General features: G+C 44.4%; 1 protein-coding gene across 13 annotated transcripts in view; it reads right to left on the reverse strand.

Moving 5' to 3' along the window:
- Positions 1-16,742, reverse strand: part of SH3GL3 (SH3 domain containing GRB2 like 3, endophilin A3) — a 133,877-nt gene that overhangs the window by 13,089 nt on the left and 104,046 nt on the right. For 12 of the 13 annotated variants that reach the window (XR_013556473.2, XR_013556474.2, XM_078449071.2 and 9 more), the window contains 2 exons: positions 15,226-15,329; positions 13,968-14,077 (listed from right to left, as the gene is read on the reverse strand). Coding sequence is in view for 11 of the 13 variants with exons in the window: in XM_078449071.2 (XP_078305197.1) it covers positions 13,968-14,077; positions 15,226-15,329 (214 nt within the window). In the remaining 2 variants the exon portion in view is untranslated. Of the gene's footprint in view, positions 1-7,950; positions 7,973-13,967; positions 14,078-15,225; positions 15,330-16,742 lie in introns of those variants that run through there. The other variant, XM_078449076.2, reaches the window with a different exon arrangement.

A 16,742-nucleotide genomic window follows, 5' to 3' on the forward strand; every position in this document is an offset into this window, starting at 1 on the left:
TCTGTGCTCACAGCACAGAGCCTGCTTGGGATATTCTCTCTCTCTCTCTCTCTCTCTCTCTCTCTGCCTCTCTCTGTCTCTCCCCAGCTTGCTCACCAGCTCTCTCTCTCAAAATAAATAAACATTTAAAAACATATAAGTACCTATATTAATATTTAGATAATGACATTTTAAAATTTAGCTTAAACACCTTGCAAAATATCGACATTTTAAAATATGCGGCATTTGAGATAATAGAATCATATCACCATCTCAGCCAAGTAGTATTAAACTTGCCACAACTAAGTTACAAGTTACATCTTACAGCTTTTTGAAACCCCTCTTCATAGACTTTTTCGAAGAATTACAGGAAACCATTCCCTGCAGGGAGAGAGCCTTTCCCTCTAAAGCTTCCTTCGGAGGAAAAATAAGAGAAGGGCTTTTCTCCTTTCTTGAATCAATGGCTGCTGATCAACAATAAGAATCATGGTTCAATTTCATCTTTTTAAAGAAATATTTTTTAAACACAGAACATACAAAATGTTCAGTCTGTACACTTCTCAAGTTTTTAAGAATGTTAGGTGCTCATAAAAGATAATTACTACAGCCACAGAGTGAGCTGGGAAAGAAACTTGGAAGGTGTTATAGCCGATCATTTTACTTAGGAACAAGGTCGAATCAGCCCAGAGATGTTAAGAAACTCACCCAAAGTCACACAGCTCATGGATCTGAGCTACAACACAGGAGTCCTGCACTTCCTTGTTTATTTCTCTCCCGTCAATAGCACTGACTGACCCACTGCTGATAATATACAGAAACGGATCTGTGGGGAGGGCAACAAACAAGAAAATTGTGGGAGGGAAAGAAGAAAAACTAAAAACCAACCTGCCCACGAAGCAATCACCACTGTCGCTGTTAAGTGACATTTTAATTTCCTCTTTGGAAATTTAGGTTAAAAAAAAAAAAGCATATATTTCTATTTGCAAAGTGCTCGTCTTCTTCGAGTTTCAAGCCTCACACTTTACTTTGGAAGAAATGTTTATTTTCTAACGTAATCCCAGAGATTCTGCCCCAACAAGGGGAACGACTCAGACTCGAGACAGGACTTCCGAGCCCCTCTGAGAAGTGTCAAGAACTTTATAAAAGTCTCCTTTGTACCTGAAGGGAGTTGCACTGTCTTCACATAGGCCCTTTGAGAGATTTATTCTGCCTTGCTCTGAAACGCCTACGGCATGCACTCGCAGCCCACACTTGTTCACTGATCTCAGCCCATCTCAGGCCGGAGCATATTAACCCTAAATTGTGAGTATATAAAGCGGCACCCTCTTTAAGAACCCAAGTGGGAGGGGGAACCCTCCACACATAATTGAGTTGATAAAAAACGTAAAATATACCTTGTCTTTTTTTTTATGTTTTACTTATTTTTGAGAGAGAGAGAAAGAGAGACAGAGAGACAGAGAGAGAGAAAGAGCATGAGCCGGGGAGGGGCAGAGAGAGAGGGAGACACAGAATCGGAAGCAGGCCCCAGGCTCCGAGCTGTCAGCACAGAGCCCGACGTGGGGGCTCGAACTCACGGACCGCGAGCTCATGACCTGAGCCGAAGTCGGACGCTAAACCGACTGAGCCACCCAGGCGCCCCTGTTCTTACCTTTATGTTAAAGAGAACTTCGAAGAAAAAACAACAAACTGAAGAAAGTATATCCAACAGATAGGACAGCCAAGTATTACTGTAACTTAGAGGGTTCTTAAATTTTTTTTAATGCTTTTTTTTTGAGAGAGAGAGAGAGAGAGAGAGCGCGCGCACAAGTTGGGGAGGGGCAGAGAAAGAGGGAGAAGCAGAGCCCGAAGCAGGCTCCAAGCTCCGAGCTGTCAGCACAGAGCCCGACGCGGGGCTCGAGTTCAGGAACCGCGAGATCACGACCCGAGCCCAAGTCAGACGCTCAACCGACGGAGCCACCCAGGCGCCCCTATACTTTGTAACGCACTAAGTGACAACGTGGGGCCCGGTAAAAATGAGCCAGGAAGATTCTTGAGCACAGGTTACAACCTCCTACACTATTTTCTGCAAAACCCAGGGTTTTCTGGCAACAACCCAGGCACACGTTTCAGCCTGGAGACTTTTCTTGGCCCCCTCGTGTCTTTGGGGACCCAGGGGCAGCACGTGCCGGTGAAGCGTCGTGACCCTGCACTCACGGGCTCGGCCGGGCGGTGCTTTCTCCAAGCCAGGGCGACAGCGGGGCTCTGCAATTCATCATCTCAACATGTGACTTCCACCACCATCCCCTCCCCCTTCTCCATTCCTGGCTCATTCTATTCATCCTCTTAAGCAGCGAGAAATGATGTTATCAAAGATTCCATCTCAGTCCCGCGATGGACTGTGCCTAATTGACCTGCACCCTTTTTCATCTCCCTCTTTTCCTTTAGAAAGAAACGATGGAGAAAATGTTCTTGGAATTCGTTCCTGGCAGAGTCCTGCGAGCTTCGCTTTAAATTGTTAGTGAAATGCTTGACATTTTTCCTTCACTTTATAAACATTATGTGCAAATCATCCAGAATCCTAATGGAAAGTAATTTCCCATTGATACAGGCTATAAAATGCCATTTTCTTTTGAAACCGTGCCCCAGAAACAAACAGTACAGGACCCCCTTACACTCGCAGATTCCACCCACAAATCACCGAAGCCCGATGCTGGAGTCCGGGGCCCAGGCTCCTGCCGGGGGCAATTCCGGAGAGGCAGCCTGGGAAGGCACAGGCACGCGTCGAACGGTGGCACTCAGAGCCTGCGGCACCCGAGCATCCGGCGGTTGGACCCGGAGCCTTCCAGAGACCATCTCTTGCACATCTGTGGTCTGGTCTCTGGCCGACCACTGCCCTTCTAACAACTTAATCTGCCCAGGGGCCTAGCTACTGGCCAAGAAGGAGGGGACGAAAGCACTGACATGCACAGTCCGGCCGAGAAAGCCAGGGAACTCGCCGTCCTATCCGCGTTTTCTTCTTCCAGGTCGGATGCATACGACCAACTCCCTGTGCGACCACCTGCTGGCTGCCGCGTCCCTGCGATCAAGAATCTTGGAAATAAATCATCCCCGATGCTCTTGGACGTTTTAAACGTTGCCCTGGATTCCTTCTTAATGATATAAAGTGAAATATCTGTGAGGGAAAGTGCCCGGCACTGCTTACTGGCTCTGCGGCCTTGAGAAAAATCTCACTTAACCCCTCTGAGCCTCCACTTACGCATCTGCAAAATGTGCCTAACCACAATCTAAGAAATGTGTACGAAGTATTTCGTACCGTGCCTGACCCACAGTAAGTACTCGGGAAGTGTAACTGCTATGTTGTTATATTATTATTTGTTACCCTTTTATTTTCTACTATTACCACTTCCTTGAAATATTGTCACAGTCACGAAACGGGTTCTGTACACAAAGCATCAAATAACGATACCTGGCCTATGTCTGGCACTCCAGTGCTACGTCCTTACGGCCTCAAGTGATGCTTCAGTTAAAATCCACCTTCACTGTCACAGAGTACAGTGCTTGTCACACTGTCCGTCTGAGAGGTCCAGTTGGCATCCTCCAAGTAGGCAAGGACACCCCCTCCCAACGGAGAGCTGAGTTTTTTCTCCTAGCAATTGAGAGCATGGCATCCTGGGAGCTGGCCCCTGGCTCCTGCTAACTGGGCTTCCCTCAGACACAATACGGTGCAGGGGGCGGGGAGGGGGGTGATAGGCAGCCTGGGGTCGGACTCACTTTCAAAGTTTTTAGTTTTTTATATCCCGCTTCTTTCCAAACAGAAATTGTGAAGTGGCCTATGATAATATACGTATTCAGAATCTAGTGTTTCTGGACCAGAAGCAGAAAAGCAAAGCCACAAACGCTAGGGAAACAATATACTGTCATCCAAACGGGACAACTTCCGAGAGTAAAAGCGGGGCGTTATTACAAACTGAACTAGAGCAACGGAGATGGGACTGTCCCAAGCGAATGAGGGTACAGGGCTGCCGTGGCCCAAGGGGAGGAGAAGCACGTGAGCCAGATGCAGTCGCGTTAGTGGTTCCCATGATCCTCTCTTCACACCCGGAGGCTCATCCAAATGTTCTTATTTGAACGTTCTTATCAAAACACAACCGAAAGAGTATCTTGAAAAGAAAGGAAACTGTTGTCCGTGATCCTACTACCACGTAACCTGGTCTTCACAGACACCGATTTGCAGAACTACAATCACAGGATACTTACAAGTTTGCGTCTCTTTTCCACTCGATTTTCAGACCATAAACAGGTTTATGCATCTACCTAACGTCCACAGTAATAAGTCTAAGTAGCTGCATGACAACCCCTCTGATGTACCGTTGCCCTATTACAGACAAATATACATAAATGAACACTGGCCATTAGGTTATTTTCACTCATAACTTTTTATTTCTCTGGACAGTGGTGTAACAGAACGGGGAATATGCTGTTGCTTAAATTATTTCCTTAGGACACATGTCCGGGCATGAAGCCACTGAGAATGCATAAACATTTTTATTAATTTTGATAGATACCGCTAAATTGATTTCCCAGGGAGTCACCCCAGGGGTCGACGAATGATAGCCTGCAGGCCAAATAATGTTTTAATGGAACACAGCCTTGCCCATTCATTTCCATGCTGTCTACGGCCGCTTCCCACTGTAACCAAGTCACGTGGTTACAACAGAGCCCGTACGGCCCACGAAGCCTAAAGTATTTACCACTCGGCCCCCGACGGAAGACATCTGCCAGCTCTCGCTTACCTTAATACGCCGTCCCACAAGCAGCGTGGGCACGGACGCGGGACCACACTCTCACAGAAATGAATTATGTGGGACCTACAGGGAGGTCAGCGAGACAGAACAGATGTCTTCCTCCACAACAAGTGTGTGGTCGGTGACTGTGGTACGAGCCACGAGCTAACCACGAAACCCACTCTTCCCTTCTTCCCCAGGAATATCAACACAGGTAGGATGTGACTCTCCCCGCACCCCCCCTCCCCGCCCCCAACTCAGCCTCTGCAGCCAAGTGAGGCCATCAGGCTCCGCTCCTGCCAGACTGGGAGTGGAAGAGACGTGAGCCATTTGGGGCTCATTTCCTAAAGGGGAATCTCTGGCCTGGGCTCCCAGTCTTAATTTCTACCTTTTTTGAACACCTGCTTCCTGGAGCGTCCACACAACAGCAACTACGACCTAACTGACACAACACGGTGCCAGAAGTGGGGTCTTGCCACCACGAGACTTGTGGTGCCGACTCTGCGGGCAGGAGGTGATGAGGAAGAAGCGGGTATAACAGGCGTGAAGCCACGACCTCGCTGGGTCGTGGCAAAGTGTTTGGTGACACTTTGGCCTATGACCAGTTGGAGAGCATATCACATGCCAGCAGCTCGAAAGAAAAAAGATGGATAAAACAGAACGCTAGTGCGTGTTCGCCGCCCCGTGGGGCTGCCACAAACTGCTGTAAGAGAGACAACAAGAACTGCCCAGTTTGCAAGCAAAAGTAAGAGGGAGGAGAGAAAAGAGCCGAGGTTGGATTGCAGTGCGTTAGAAAAGCTAACTGCTTGATGAGCAAGGTGTTATCCCAAATCACTCTGAGACTTCTCTAAACCAAACGAAGGGCCCAGTTCTGCGGCAAGGATTAAGTTAAAAGTATTGCCTCCCCACTCCCAGCCCCCTGTTGATTCAGACAGCCTCAAGGTAACCTTCATAGGTTAAGAAAGGCTAAAGGGCAACCGGCGGAATGGGAGAAGACATCTGCAAACGACACGTGCGATAAAGGGTTAGTATCCTGAATCTAGCTAGAACTTACCAAACTCAAGACCCAAAAAACAAATAATCCAGTGAAAAAATGGGCAGAAGACATAAGTAGATGCTTTTCCAAAGACACCCAGAGAGCTAACAGACACGTGAAAATATGCTCAACATCACTCATCAACAGGGGACTACAAATCAAAACCACACTCAGATACCACCTCACACAGGTCAGAGTGGCTAAAATGAACAAATCAGGAGACTAGAGAGGCTGGAGAGGATGCGGAGAAACGGGAACCCTCTCGCACTGTTGGTGGGAATGCAAACTGGTGCAGCCGCTCTGGAAAACAGTGTGGAGGTTCCTCAAAAAATTAAAAATACAACTACCCTCCGACCCAGCAACTGCACTACTAGGTATTTATCCAAGGGATACAGGTGTGCTGTTTCGAAGGGACACATGCACCCCAATGTTTACAGCAGCACTATCAACAATAACCAAAGTATGGAAAGAGCCCAAATGTCCATCGACAAATGAATGGATAAAGATGTGGTAAACGTATACAATGTAAATATGACTCGGCAATCCAAAAGAATGAAATCTGGCCGTTTGCGACAACGTGGATGGAACTGGAGTGTATTATCCTAAGTAAAATAAGTCAGAGAAATTTGATGTAACAAATATCATATGATCTCACTCCTGTGTGGAATTTAAGAAACACAACAGATAAACACAGGGAAAGGGAAGGAAAACTAAGGTAAAAACAGAGAGGGAGGCAAACCATAAGAGACTCTTAAATACAGAGACCAGACTGGGGGTTGCTGGAGGGGAGGGGAGTGGGGGAAGGGCTAGGTGGGGGATGGGCACTGAAGAGGGTGCTTGCTGGGAGGAGCACTGGGTGTTGGATGGGAGCGAGGAATCTCTGGGTTCTGCTCCTGAAACCGGTGTTGCAGTGCTCAATCAATCAATAACTTGAATTTAAATTAAAAAAAAAAAAAAAAAAAAAAGGCTTGACAAGAAGAGGAGGAAAGAAGGTGGCCCGAAGAGCTACGTCTAGGGCAGGGCCTCGGGGGTGGTCACCGGCCCGAAGGCAGAGTTTCCGGAGGCACCAAGCGTGAAAGGAAGAGAGCAGGTGGAACCTGAACACAAGAATAGACAAAATATCCATAAGGACACAGGAGACTTGAACTACGTTATCAGGCAACGTGACCTAATTGACATTTGTAGAACACTCTACCCAACACGAATAGAATCCACGTGCATTTCAAGTCAAGAACATTTACCAGGATGGATTCTATTCTGGGCCATAAAGCAAGTGTCAAAAAATGTTAAAGGGTACAGTTCGCACGGACTACGTCATCGACCAAAATGGAATTAATTAGAAATCTAAAACAGAAAAGGTATCTGGAGAATCCTCCAAATGTAGGGAAGTAAACCATGGGTTAAAGACGATATCAAACGTGAAACTAGAAAGTACTCCAAAGAGGACGAAAATGAAGACAACATACCAAGAGCTACGGGTTACCGCTAACGGTGGTACTTCGAGGGAAAGACCAGCACTAAATACACAGATTAGGAAGGAAGAAAGGACGCAGTGACCTCAGCTTCTACCTCAAGAAGTTACATGAAGAAGAGCAAATGAAATCCAAAAGAGAAGAAATAACAAAGATCGAAGTGGAACTCAGTGAGCTAGAAAACAGTAAGCAAGAGAGAAATCAATGCAACAGAAAACGGGTTCTTTGAGAACAGCAATAAAACTGAGGCATCAATAGGCAGGTTGATCAAGAAGAAAAAGAGAGAAGATACAAATTTTCTGTCAGAAACGAGAGCAGTGGGATCACTACAAACTCTACAGAGCTTACAAGGAAAATACGGGAATATATGAACAACTTTATGCCAATAAATCTGGCAACTTAGATGAAATGGACAAATACCCTGAAAGACACAAACTACCAGAGCTCACTCCAGAAGAAACAGATGCCCTCAATAGCCTGAGATCTATAAGGAAATTTAATTTGTGGTTAAAAAAACTTCTGCACAGGGAAACATTTATTTTAAAGAGTAACTTTACAGTGAAAGCTGAAAAACACTGGGTTGGCCAGGGGGTCAACGACAGCATCGATTACAATTAACATCAATAGTAATAAAGAATTCGTGTTGATGGAATATACCCCGAGAATGGCACCTGGCCCCTGTGGTGTGGCCCTGACTCCACATCCAAATCCCCAGTCTCATCCTGAAAAAAAACGAGACAAATCCCAACTGAGGAACATTCTACAGAATATCTGAACACTACTCCCCCAAACTGCCAAGCTCATTAAACACAAAGACAGTCTTAGAAACTGTCACAGTCAAGAGTCTAAGCAGACATGATGACTAAATACAATGCAGTGTCCTGGAGGAGATGTTGGAACAGAAAAAGGATATTAGGTAAAAACTAAGGAAATGTGAATAAAGTACAGACTTTAGTTAATGATGTATCAATACAGTCTCACTGGATTACCAAACTAGTAAGATGTTAATAATAAGGGGAGAAAAACATCAAGGGAAACAGTTACGGGTATATAGGAATGCTGTGTACTGTCTCTGCAACTTTTCTATAAACCCATAACTATTCTAAAATTAAGTTTACTTTACAAAAAGAAAACAACCTTTCTCACAAAGGGCTTATCCCATGAATATAAGACTGCTTTAATTAATTTAACCGAACTCACCATGCTAACAAACTAAAATAAAAACATATTATCATCTCCACAGATGCCAAAAAAGGCATTTGACAAAATCTAAAATTCATTCCTGATAAAAACTCCCAGCAAACTATGCCTGGAAGGGAATTCAATCTGAAAAAAGACATCTATGAAAAATCTACAGCTAACATCATACTTAATCATGAGATGCCGAATGCCACTCCTCTCATATCAAGAACAAGGCAAGCATGTCCACTCCAACTACCCTAGTCAACATGATACCAGAGGTTCTAGCAAGTGCAAAAAAGGCAAGAAAAACAAATAAAAGCCATCCTGACATCCAGTAAAATTGCCTTTATTTGTGGATGACATGATCATCTTTACAGAAAAACTACAGGATCTACAAAAAAAGCTGCTGGAACTAATACGTGAATTTAGCAACATGGCAGGAAACGAGACCAATCCACAAAAACCAACTGTATACCTATACACTAGCAATAAGAAATTAAAACCTGAAATTTTATTAAAATGCTATTTAAAATCATATGAAATTTTTGAAGTATTGAGAGATTGATTTAAAAATGGACCCAGACACATAGACCAATGGAAAAGAATAGAAACCCCAGAACTAGACCCACAAACGTATGGCCAACTCATCTTTGACAAAGCAGGAAAGAACATCCAATGGAAAAAAGACAGTCTCTTTAACAAATGGTGCTGGGAGAACCGGACAGCAACATGCAGAAGGTTGAAACTAGACCACTTTCTCACACCATTCACAAAAATAAACTCAAAATGGATAAAGGACCTGAATGTGAGACAGGAAACCATCAAAACCTTAGAGGAGAAAGCAGGAAAAGACCTCTCTGACCTCAGCCGTAGCAATCTCTTACTCGACACATCCCCAAAGGCAAGGGAATTAAAAGTAAAAGTGAATTACTGGGACCTTATGAAGATAAAAAGCTTCTGCACAGCAAAGGAAACAATCAACAAAACTAAAAGGCAACCAACAGAATGGGAAAAGATATTTGCAAATGACATATCGGACAAAGGGCTAGTATCCAAAATCTATAAAGAGCTCACCAAACTCCACACCCGAAAAACAAATAACCCAGTGAAGAAATGGGCAGAAAACATGAATAGACACTTCTCTAAAGAAGACATCCGGATGGCCAACAGGCACATGAAAAGATGTTCAACGTCGCTCCTTATCAGGGAAATACAAATCAAAACCACACTCAGATATCACCTCACGCCAGTCAGAGTGGCCAAAATGAACAAATCAGGAGACTAGAGATGCTGGAGAGGATGTGGAGAAACGGGAACCCTCTTGCACTGTTGGTGGGAATGCAAATTGGTGCAGCCACTCTGGAAAGCAGTGTGGAGGTTCCTCAGAAAATTAAAAACAGACCTACCCTATGACCCAGCAATAGCACTGCTAGGAATTTATCCAAGGGATACAGGAGTACTGATGCATAGGGGCACTTGTACCCCAATGTTTCTAGCAGCACTCTCAACAATAGCCAAATTATGGAAAGAGCCTAAATGTCCATCAACTGATGAATGGATAAAGAAATTGTGGTTTATATACACAATGGAATACTACATGGCAATGAGAAAAAATGAAATATGGCCTTTTGTAGCAACGTGGATGGAACTGGAGAGTGTGATGCTAAGTGAAATAAGCCATACGGAGAAAGACAGATACCATATGGTTTCACTCTTATGTGGATCCTGAGAAACGTAACAGAAACCCATGGGGGAGGGGAAGGGAAAAAAAAAAAAAAGAGGTTAGAGTGGGAGAGAGCCAAAGTATAAGAGACTGTTAAAAACTGAGAACAAACTGAGGGTTGATGGGGGGTGGGAGGGAGGGGAGGGTGGGTGATGGGTATTGAGGAGGGCACCTTTTGGGATGAGCACTGGGCGTTGTATGGAAACCAATTTGACAATAAATTCCATGGGAAAAAAAAAAAAAAAAAAACAAAATAAAAATAAAAATAAAAATGGACCAGACCTAACTGCTGAAAATAGTAAAACATGGCCGGAGAAATTAAGAAAACTTAAATAAGTGGAAAATAAAGTAGGCTGTGTTCAAGACTGGAAAGGCCCATGTTGTTAAGTTGTCAATTCCCCCTAAATTGATGTACAGGTTCAACCTCAACCAATTCAAAATCTGAGCATGCTTTGTTTTGTAAAAATGAAAAAGCATAAAATTCACATGGAAATGCTACTAGAACAGGCCAACCACTTTGAAAGAGAAGCCACGCTAGAGAATTAACACCGCCCTACTTCAAGACTTGCGATGAGGCCAGAGAGCAAGACAACAGAAATATGAATGACAATGGAAATGTAACGATAGAACACTATGTGATACTGCTGTGAATATTATGTTTATGCTCGTAACATTATAAATGGTTGTTATAGGATATGAAAATCAAAGTCGTATCTAAGGCTCCAGAACTATTTAAAAAAGAAAAATGGATGCCTATGAGACCGCCACGTAGAACTTGCAAACACACAAACCAAACCAGAAGAGATGGGAAACCAGTTTTCACAACTCTTGACCCCAAACTCATCTATGCTATAGATGGGTCAGGAGATGGAGATGAGAAAGGGTTTTTAGAGAAATTTCTGGAGAGCTTGAAGGAGGGGGATGTCTTATGTTTTTCTTATTTCACAACAAGTCATGGGAGAGAGATTTTTTTCTTTTTTAGAGAGAGTGCGAGCAGGGGAAAGGGGCAGAGGAAGGGGAGGGAGGGAGGGAGACAGAGAGAAAGAGAGAAAGAGAGAAGAGAGGAGAGAGAAGAGAGAGAGAGAGAGAGAGAGAGAGAGAGAGAATCCCAAGCAGGCTCCATGCTCAGTGTGGAGCCCAATGCAGGGCTCAATCCCATGACCTTACGATCATGACCTGAGCCAAAATCAAGAGTTGGGACGCTCAACCAACTGAGCTACCAGGTACCCCGAGGGAGAGAGACATTTAAAAAGACTTGTAAGAGAGCTGGAAATATGCTCCCTGGAGCTTTAAGAACAGAAGTGGTAGACGGAAAAAGAGAGAAGAGGCCAACTACAACCCCTTTCCTGACACCAATCTTCACACTTATAACAGGCCAGAGCTTGAGAAGGGGAAGCCCAGCTTCAAATCCAGATGGCACGGTGACTATCACATGAGGCAGCGCTCTGAGTGCTGCGTGTGCCTGCATTCACACACTCAAGTGAGTCACCCAAGAGCAGCCAGAAATGTCACGGGCCCGCCAGTGTCTCCCTCAAGCAGCAGAGGCCACCACACTGAACACAACAACGAGGCACAGAGGGGAGGCACCGTAAGAGTTCTGCATGATCAAAGTGATGGTTCTACAATGAAAATGGTGATTATGAGTAACCTGGAAGGAGGAAGGAGGAAGTGGGACGGGGAAGTGTATGGGAGGCCGAGGACAGGGAGCAAAGAGCTCATCTGCCGTATCAGGAAACCACAGATATTATCCCAAACCAAAAAAATCAAGAACTAATAGCGTATTATTTAGAACAATGGAGCTAAATACCCAACAAAGAGCTGAAAGTGCTTTCCTCCGAGAACAGGAAATGAAGATGGGGAGAGGGCATAAAGGGAGACAGCTGCTTTTCATTAAAGGCCTTGTAGCACCATTTTCTTTTCAGGACTATATACACATATTAGTCCCATCATTTTTATTTTTTAATTGAAAAAAAAAATCTGAAAGGATAGTGATAGCATTGGAAGAAAATCCAGACCGTGTAGCTCCCACAGGCAGATGTGCTGCAGAGAAGTTTGAAATTCATGGGTGAATGAGACTTCAACTTCAGCGTCATACAAAAATTAATTCAAAGTGGACCATGGACTGAAATGTGCAAGTGTGAAACTTTGGGGAAAAAGCACAGAAGAACATCTTTAGGATCTTGGGCTAGTCAAAGGATTCTTAAGACTTCACACCAAAAGCATGATCCTAAAAGGAAGAAATGAGAAATTGGACTGCACCAAAATTAAAAACTTTTGATCTATCAAAAACCCTATTAAGAGAATAAAAGGCTACAGAGTGAAAGAAAATATTTTCAAACCACGTATTTGTCAAAGGACTTGTGTTTACAATATATAAAGAACTCTAAAAACACAACTCTGGGGCACCTGGCCCCAGTAGGAATAGCATGTGACTCTTGATCTTGGGGTCGCGAGTTTGAGGCCCAGGTTGGGCACAGAGATCACTTAAATAAAACTAAAAAACGAGAACACAAAACACAAAAAACAAAAAACAAAACACACACACACACATACACAACAACAAACTGCAGAAAAAAAACTATCAATATCCCCATATGTAAGGAATTCTTATGAATAATAAGACAAAGTAAATGACCTAAAAGAAAAAACAAATAAATTACACGAACAGACAATTCAGACATGAGAAAATACAAATGGCAAACGAAAATATAGAAAGGAAGAAAATGTTCAACTTCCCTATTTACGACAAGGAAGAGAGAATACAATTTTTTACCCATGAATGCTTGGCAAGAATGGAAGTCGAATGATGTGGATGTGGGGCAACAGGCATTACTACGTCAAAAGCACTGTGCCCATTCTGAAAGGTAATTTGGCAATAGCTACTATCACTTCTAATTTACATTCTCTCTAACTCAGGATTCCACTTGCAAGAAAGACTTGCCATGAGCACATGGAGGCAGATGAAAGTATACTGTTTTTAGCAAATAATTGGAAACAACCTTAGCGTCCACTAATAGGGAAATGGTAACATATAACAGAAAACTATGAAGCCATTAAAAAATTGTGGGACAGAGATAGATCTATGCGCATGACACGGAAATAACTCCAAGAGATAGCGATGCATTTACAAAAGCAAGATGCAGAAGAATACACCTAGTAAGATCTTGTATTTGAGAAACAGAAAATAATCTAAAACTGTGCGTATATAGTGCGGGTGTATGCGTATACGCGCACATAAACAGGACAGTGCTCATACCAAATTGTTAACAGCAGCTACATCTAGGGAAGGGACAGGGATGGAGGGGGTGACCAAAAGACCTCCAGCATGACTTACACCACCTGAATGTTGTTTTTCTCTGTTGGATCCTTTCAGCCAAGAATATATATGTGTCATTTGTCTAATTAAAAAATAATGATGCAGCACTTAAGACAGTGCCTAGCTTATAGTAGGAACTCAACAAATGTTCACACTTTTCTAAAAACTAGGGAAATATTTTGAAAGAGTTAAAAATGTAAAGACAGAGGACAATGTAGCACGAAGGTTCCACGGCCAAGGTTTTAACGTATTAGGAGGCAGTAAGTGATGGAATTCTTCCTGGTGCTGGTTTTCGAAACTTGACAGAAGTATCCAAAACCAGGAAGCAGGAAAAGGGGCACTAATGGGGTGGGAAAGGGGATTCACCCAACACCCAAAGAAAAAAAGTCAGGGTCAAATACAGGGTCACACCAAATACAGCAACAAGCAGTAAGCAAAAGCTTCGGGCAACACCTCCTTGAAGAGCACACTTAGCAACACACAATGGTCATCTTACCTGTTGTCCTCGCTGACGAGGTGGTGGACACCCCATTGAGTTCACTAGGACTCCTCTTTATGGGCCGGGGCTTATACTCTCGTCTGGGAACGCTGGATGCGGCCGATATTCTGAAATATGCATTTTGAGACCGGTCAGACTTCCGAGGGAGAAGCCCGAGTCTCCAGACATACAGTTGCTCTGCCTTGAGGAGCCTACAGACTTGGGTGACGGGTGGCAGTCGTGACGGGGGTGGTTTTTACGCACTGATTCGTGAGTAGCTCAAAGTGATAGGTGTAGGTGCCCAGTGGAGTTTTTCAACTTTGTATCTGCAAGAGCGTGTCTCTCGTAAGAGTCTCTGAGGCATCGGTCAGGCGCCAGGGTTACACTGGACACTCCACAGCATTGGCTGCCTTTTCTCTCCTTCTGCTCATAGAGAGGATTATGCAAACACGCTCACGTGAGCGCTGCGTGCACACCCCGCCTACCGAATTGGAGGCTTCAGAGACCAGCCCCACCTTGTGTCTTCCCTCTAGAATTCTGGCACTGATTTAAGCAAACATCCCTCCCAGTTCTCCCATTATCATAATCTCATACAAAAACGATATTCTGTTACAAAACCCGGTCAAGAAAAAGGGTAGATTTGTTAACCCATTACTTTAATTAATAGGGTCACTGGGCACACGACATATGATACTATTAATTTTCAGAGAAGTATAGAACACAGCATCATTAAAGGCTAAAAGAAACAGCAGTCTTTCTTTGATCATTAGAAGGTTATTTTGGACTCTTTCAACGCCTCTAAGAGTCAGTAGTATGAACTTGGCCTCACATCTGTACTGGTGAGGTAAAAACACATCTTTTTACATATTTTCTGAGTATCGTGTCACACTTCTCCACATCCCTAGACGTTGGCAGGGAGGTATAAGCCATCGCCATCCCCAGCTTAAGTTCCCAAATCAGCCATGAAGCCAGGACGGTTCTGTAGGGTGAGCAACTGTGTCTGGGTGCCCTGAACACAGGTCACAGAAAAGGGCTTTAGAAACATGAAAAGGGAGAAAGCCTGCCAGACTGCTCTTCCCGGCTCTGTCCCATTGGCCGGAGCCCCGTAGTCTATTCTGTCAGTGCCATCCCACACCCAAGCGTGGAAGCCAGCTAAAGAAAATTCAAAACAGGATGGTGTGGTGGGAAGGAGCAGACGGAGGGACAGACAGAGGGATTGATTCTGACGGGGTCCAACCCTGCGGTCCGGGCTTGTAACGAACGCAAAGGTTCTCACCGCATCTGTAGCTTGCTCTGTAGCTCCTGCAGAATCTCTGTGGACTGTTTGTGATAGTCTAAAGCCGCCTCTATAAACACAGCCAACTGGCTGACTTGTTCTACCTGCAGCGAAAGCGCAAAATCATCCCAAAGCCTATGTGGTGTTCAGAGAGAAGGGAAACCAGCAACAGAGAGCCAGCTTTGCAGGGAAGCCCTGTGTCCTCCCCGGCTCCGGTCCATTTCATTGCATTTCATTTTTATCTCGGAGCCCCGCATAATAATCACCCAGGTCACGGTATAAAGCTATAGATTCTGGAAAACCATGTTCAAATTTATTTGTGATTAAAATTTGATTTAACTCGATAAAAGCTTGTTTTTTCCAATTAGATGATACTCCCAGGAGATTTTTGCGCTCTAATGTTCACGGATCTGAAAACAGAGAGATAAAGCTTTTCCAATTACAAGTGAGGCCAACATTTAGTAAATGAACTGCTTTCTTAGTGAAATGTCTCTACGGGCATTTTCTAGCTAAGTCAAATCAAGAAACTAGGTAAATGAAACTGTTCTCACGTAAGAGGCGAAATGAGCGAGAGTGTGCACCAGGGCAAAGGCTTGCCTGCTCCCTAGATGGTTTTTTTTTTTTTTTTTTTTTTTTTTTGCCGTCAGCACAAAATCATCGCCCTGAAACACACAGCAAGAAGGAATGAACCATACAGCCTCTGGCATCTCTCGTTCCCATGAATCACGACATTCATGAAGTTAGTGACCAAAATACAGTGGATGTCAAAAAAACGAAGTCACGTAAGAAAGCCCAGAAGACCTGGGGAAGCATGAATCGAGGAAGAGACTTCTCCTGTGGGGCTTGGGAGCTTCCCTGCTTCCCCAACGTGTCCGAGCAGCTGCTATGCAAAAGCAGGGTCCCTTAGGCTGATGTCGGCCAGCCTCAGAGGCAGGACCTCTGGGTTGAGGTGACGAGGACCCCAGCACGAGTCCCAGGAACTCCAGAGAAGGACACACATCGAAATCAATCCCCCTCTTCCAAAGATTCCCCAAAGCCTAATGTATCACCTCCATGTCCTAAGTAGCTCTGGGGCAAAGTCTGCCCTGCTCATTCACCCCTACATACTCACCCCATAAAACCAGCCATGGATTCATTCACCTTCAAAGACCCCAGCTGCTCCCATCTGTTGTTCCAGACCATGCTTCAGCTGCCTATTCATTCTCTTTCCTTACCCGCACCCAGCATTTTAAACATGGGTTCAAATGCACACTTGAGCCATCCGTTCCACGTGTGCCCCACTGTGATCAGCATCTGAACGAGGAAACCCGGCTGCATTACGCTGACCATACCACGCCCTGTGACTAGAAAAGCAACAAGCCAGGCCTTAAATTTCCCCAAACCCAAAAAACAAAACAAAGACAGCCGGGCCCCTACAAAATCCTACAGGTCTCTTAAGTTTCACCTCTTTGGCTTTGACGTTTAAACAAGTCCAATGCCTCGGTCTAACTCGACCACAGGAGAACGCGCGGCAGAAG

This window comes from Panthera onca, chromosome B3 (genome assembly GCF_046562875.1).
Source record: "Panthera onca isolate mPanOnc1 chromosome B3, mPanOnc1 haplotype 2, whole genome shotgun sequence".
NCBI lineage: Eukaryota > Metazoa > Chordata > Mammalia > Carnivora > Felidae > Panthera > Panthera onca.